The 5593-nt window shown below is 40.2% G+C and overlaps 1 protein-coding gene across 1 annotated transcript; it reads right to left on the bottom strand.

The window, feature by feature from the left end:
• Nucleotides 1-65: 65 nt before the first annotated feature.
• On the bottom strand, nt 66-5284 carry LOC104948346 (coenzyme Q-binding protein COQ10 homolog B, mitochondrial-like). Its single transcript, XM_010774540.1, has 2 exons — nt 5151-5284; nt 66-351 (listed from the first exon to the last, which is right to left on the bottom strand). The coding sequence occupies exons 1-2, from the start codon at nt 5246-5248 to the stop codon at nt 192-194; spliced, it is 258 nt and encodes an 85-aa protein (XP_010772842.1). The 5' UTR covers nt 5249-5284; the 3' UTR covers nt 66-191.
• Between the last annotated feature and the right edge of the window lie 309 nt (nt 5285-5593).

The following is a 5593-nucleotide window of genomic DNA, read 5'->3' as shown; positions in this document are numbered from 1 at the left end:
AGTTTAGTCAGTACTTCTACTTTTCACCAGAGTATTTTTAAACATGAGTATCTGTACTTCTACTTGAGTAAAGGATGTGTGTACTGTTGCCCTCTCTGCTCTAATGTAACAGCTGTGTAATGCAAAACCCAATAAACAGAAACACTTTTGTTTTTTTAAACGTAATTTTCCTGCATCACATGACCATGGACTCACCCGATGACGCGTCTCTCGGAGTACTCCTTCCTCTTGGAGAAGGTGTCGGCCAGGTTGAAGAAGGTGCGGACGGGTAACGTGACGACGGGCCCCAACATGGCTGCACCCGGGCGGGGGGGCACGTGAGTGTTCAGGACCCCACATGACGACAGGTATCTGAGCACAAAACACACAATATTCACACAAACTGGGGAAAAGGATCACCAGGCCATCCAGTTACTTTAGCCGGGCCGGCTCAGATGATTGGTCGTGCTTTTTACAGCGCTACGGCTTCCACAGATGACATTTTTTATGGATTTATTGTCAAAGCATTTAATGTATTCATTGCTATCGGGATGTTAAGAGCATTCCATGGAATATAATAAAAAGTGTTTCTGAAATAAACTACATACCCCACCTTTAATGCCTTGTGTTTGATATAATTTATATGTTTCAATGCCCTTAATTTAAAGCACTTGGAATCTCCTTGTGTCTGAATAGTGCTCTATAGATAATCTTGCCTTGTTGTTTTCTGTATTTTCTAGCCTCACACATAAACCTGAAACCCTTTTCTCTGTGACGGTACACTCATTGATAAAGCCTGGTGTTAATTACCCTACAATACCTGTAAATCAATGTGAGAGCAACAAGCTGCCACTCACACTCCTTGGATATTTCCCACAGAAAACCTTCTCGCAACAACTGCTGAATTGATTCATTCACATTTACTGTGACACATCAAATCAAAATCAAATGAGGTGTACAAGGGCACTAACCTTGCCCGGCGTCTACTTATAAAGTATACAGTGCATATTTTCTGTTTTGCCTGGGGGAGTAGAGACATGATTAGGCTACACATGGCTCCAACGTTTTAATATCAAGTGCCACAAATGTGTTGGTTTATCAGTTTGTCTGTGGATGGAAATATATGTTTCCTACATCTTTTTTCAGTCATGTATTAAGAAGACAATCCAAGCATTTTCTGGGTCAAGTTTTTAAAATACAGATGAGGGTTAGGGGCATAAGATGTTATTTTAATCTAACCAAAAGTGTTTTTCGTTCTGTGATTAGTCAGAATTCTGAGGAAAGAAATTGTACATATTTTTTCCGAATATATAAGTTGTATTTTGTTTTTCCCCAAAAAAATCTTTGCAATTTCTACCGTAGTTGACTATGAATCCTTTTATATCGTATGTGTATCTTTTTCATTTCTGTATATAAATGTGAAATTGACTAAAAATCTTAATGACTAAAAAATAAAAATCCACTACTAAACGATCAATCATCAGGATCATAAAACGTCCCAATTCGATCCCTTTCTTTCCACAGTGCTGTTTTCTGATTATATGGATCAGTGGGATCATGTTCTCTAACCCTGAAGTCCTCAGAGACTCCATGAATGTGAGGACTTTTAATCCTGGGTGGTTCGTAACTTCAATATGACCATAAAACTCAGCTCAGAGACACACACTTTGATGTCTCCCTGTTCCACAATGTCCCTGGCATAGACACCCAGGGCATGTGTTCGGATTCACGCAGCTCTTATGTCACCACTTAATGTCATCTTAATATCATCATCAGCTTAACCTATTCTGTGCTTCTCGTGACGCACTGCTTGGGATTCCTGCTCCATTATTGGCCTGCAGGGCACTACTACCTGAAATGTGATACATCAGACACATGGGCAGCGACCTCAGACTGACAAGACCGATCAAGTTTATAGGTGCAGAAATGTGGGCAAAGGAAGAGGACAGTGAGTGTGCACATCAAAGACCAAAATAGTGCACGGATGTAGGACAAACAGGGTGGTTCGCACTGTGAATATCACAAGTTTAATAGAAACATTTTGACCTAAAAAGGCAAAGAAACTGATCAAAAACTTGCCAAATTGTTTGTTTTAAGAGTGTATAGACTACCTCTCTTTTAATCATGGAGCCAACTTCCAGGACATTGTGTCAGAGGTTGACTTGGATCTTTTTTAAAGTTTCACAAAAAGAGAGTGCAGCGTATATATATAAAGAAAACTGGATACAGATAGATAGATAGATAGATAGGTAGGTAGGTAGGTAGGTAGGTAGGTAGGTAGGTAGGTAGGTAGTGGTAGGTAGGTAGGTAGGTAGGTAGGTAGGTACTGGTAGGTAGGTAGGTAAGTAGGTAGGTAGGTAGGTAGGTAGGTAGGTAGGTAGGTAGGTAGGTAGGTAGGTAGGTAGGTAGGTAGGTAGGTACTGGTAGGTAGGTACTGGTAGGTAGGTAGGTAGGTAGGTAGGTACTGGTAGGTAGGTACTGGTAGGTAGGTAGGTAGGTAGGTAGGTAGGTTACTTTATTGATCCGGAGATTTGGGAATGTTTTGGGTTGCAGCAGCATAAAAAACAAGGCAATAAGAGAAAATAAGACAGAGAAATAAACAATCCAAAATATTTCTGAAGTAGAAATAAAAAATAGCATTAAAAAGTTTAAAAAATATACATATGGAAAAATGCATGAAATACAAATTACCAGTAACAAAATATAAGAGACGGGGTATAAGAAGAATTGCTCAGGCGTGCATGAAGCCATATTGAAACCAAATGACTTGTGAATGAATTATTACTGGAAGGTTTACCTAAATCTGATTATTAACAGACGTCTCTTTCCTGATGTTAGTCCTCATAAGCAACATGTCTCTTTGGCCACATGGCCCCACAGACTGACACGGAAGATGCGTGTCCACTGTTTGGCCACTACCGAAAGTGGTTTCAGAGTCTGGTGCTCTTCCCGGGGGCTTACTGCAGGGGGCTTATCTTAAACTAACACTTGTCAGCTGGCATAAAACACCTGTTCCTGAGCAGGGTTTTAAGCCCCAGACAGAAAATGTGTGTCCAGAGATATTGCAAAAACTCAGTGCAATTGCAACAGCTGCCACAGGTTCTAAAAATCCTGACAAATATAGCTACCACTTTTGTCTTTCTTGGAAGAAGGGTCAGGCTGAAGTAGTAAGAAATGCTTCCATAAATACCAAGAGCTCAGAACCAAATGCAGAATGGCCCATTTTTAAATAACATATGTATATCACAGGATCATAATTGATGTGCATTACTTTTATTAAATTTGAGCAATTGTTGGTATATTGATCTTGTGTTTTATATAAAATTGTGATTTTTAGAATACCTTTACTTATTTGCTTGCTAGCATATGAATTTTATTTTAATCTATGACAATAATTCATAATTTATTTTGGTCATATTATTTATACGAATATAAACCAACAAATAAATGTTGTGGATTGAAGTAGAAGGAGCCATAACCAGAGTGTAGGAATACTCCGTTACAGTAAAAGTCATGCATTCAAAATGTTACTCAAGTAAAAGTAAAAAAGTAGTAGCATCAAAATATACTTAAAGTAGTAAAAGTACTCATTATGCAGATTGGTTCATTTCAAAATAACATATATTTAAGCAATAGCTCACGACAGGCCGTGGTTAGGGTCATTATATCACAGCTAAATCGCGTCGGGCCGACAACTATCACGGCCTGAAGTGAGCTATTGCTTTTATAAAAAAAGAAAAATACACCCTCCAATTTAAATAGTTGTTATTAGTAAATCATGATGTTAAAAATAAAATAGTCACTCCGTTGACTTCTGCACAAAACATAGTGCGAGGTGGTTGCTATGCAACACAGCGTCGCGTTGAGGTTGAAGCTTGAAGGTGGGCGTGTCTGGTGGGTGACCAACAACCAATCATATGAATCTTCCGTCCCGGACACACAAGCACGCGTTTTTTTTTGGCTAACGCTTGTACTGGCATATGATTCGATTGGCTGACGCTTCCGTCGAAGCTTGAAAAGTTGAACTTTTCTCAACTTTTGAAGCGCGCAACGGAGGCAAAGCGAAGCGACGGAACCACAATGCAGTTCGGCAAAGCCTGACGTCACCCTTCAAAGTGAATGGGAAGTGTCTCCGTTGAAGCAACACACGCTGCCGTGTGGACAGGCCAGCAAGCGAGCATATTACACAGACGCCGTTGATCGATTATTTACATTCATTTGTATTTTGCCGTTTATTGTGCACCCACTGAAAAACTGTCCAGCATCAGTAGAATGGCTTACGAGGTTACTTGTACTAGGTTGAGGTTGTTATATAGGCTGTTGCTTAGCGTGGCGAGAATATTTCTCCACTTTCTCCGGTCCCCGAGATTCGGCTTCCAGTAGCTCTGGAGAGAGCTTTTGCACTTGTGGCAACTAACGGTCATCATTTATCTGCTTTGTTGCAAGACCCGCATCAGAAAGCTTATGGTGGTACTTTTCCAGTTGGTACCTGCCCTTCACGTAGCTCTGCATGTCGTCGTTTAGGTGCTTTCTGAAGATAGGCACTGACTGCTCAATCCACTCCTCCATAGTACCCCGGAGGTCGAAGTTAACCTTTCCATCTTAAGCTTTGTTAGACGTGGAGGGATACATTACTGACTTGTGAAAAGTAACTACAATTCTACCCGTGATGTACGCTCATTATATCAGATTGCTTGATTTGACTTTTTTATAAGATCATGTTTTATAATGATTGATCATTAAAGTGTTATCAAAGGTGCAGCTACTTTTAATGACTTTGTATACTGCAGGTTAGCTTGTGAATTTGCTCCAACTAAAGAACTAAAGTCTGATTTAACACTTGATTATATTTCACATCATTAATCCAGATCTGTAAAGTAACTAAAGGTATTAATGTAGTGGAGTAAAACAAGTACACCATTTACCTCTGAACTGTAGTGGAGTAGAAGAACACAGTAGCACAACATTGAAATACTCAAGTTAAGTACAAGCCTACCTCAAAATTGCACTTAAGTACTTGGGTAAATCTACTTAGTTACTTAACACCACTGATAACTCATTCCCAGCTGGATATCTTAGGTGTTATGGCTAACTTTTTGTTTTTCTCAGCGGTGTGTCCTCATTTGACACTTCCCAGTTTTAACCCAGATTAAATATATAAAATACTTTACCTTACGCTGTTCCTTAAGTGTGTTTCCCTGCTGGCAGCAGAAGGAAAGTGTCTGATGCACTCCGCTACTTTCCTCAGGCTCCGACTACCTTTCGCCATCTTCCCTTTTTTTCGCTTTGACGGACTTCTTCACTCACTTTCTGCCAGTGGCAAAATTGACATTTGTCCCGCCCCCTCTACAATTGTCGGCCTACCATTGGTTGACGTGTGCCCCACCGATAGATTTCATTGGCCAGTCCCATGCCTCGTCAACTGACATTGGTGACGTCTGCGCTTCACGAAAGAATGTCACGAGTGTGTAACATGAGTCACCGTTTCACTGGAGTTCAGTGCACTCTGAGGTTATACACGCACGCACACACACACACACACACACACACACACACACACACACACACACAGACATATTAAGGAATTCATAAAGAAATTAAACAAAGACATCAA

This window comes from Notothenia coriiceps, unplaced genomic scaffold (genome assembly GCF_000735185.1).
Source record: "Notothenia coriiceps isolate Sejong01 unplaced genomic scaffold, NC01 NC01_scaffold00014221, whole genome shotgun sequence".
NCBI lineage: Eukaryota > Metazoa > Chordata > Actinopteri > Perciformes > Nototheniidae > Notothenia > Notothenia coriiceps.
Note: the sequence above shows the minus strand (reverse complement) of the source record. Positions and strands in the feature narration are given on the sequence as shown.

Excerpts from the sequence above, each read along its gene's own strand:
- LOC104948346 (XM_010774540.1), bottom strand. The coding sequence starts at position 5,248 with ATGGCGAAAGGTAGTCGGAGCCTGAGGAAAGTAGCGGAGTGCATCAGA. Across the intron at positions 352-5,150 it reads CACTTAAGGAACAGCGTAAG|ATACCTGTCGTCATGTGGGG; the intron begins GTAAAGTATTTT and ends TTTTGTGCTCAG.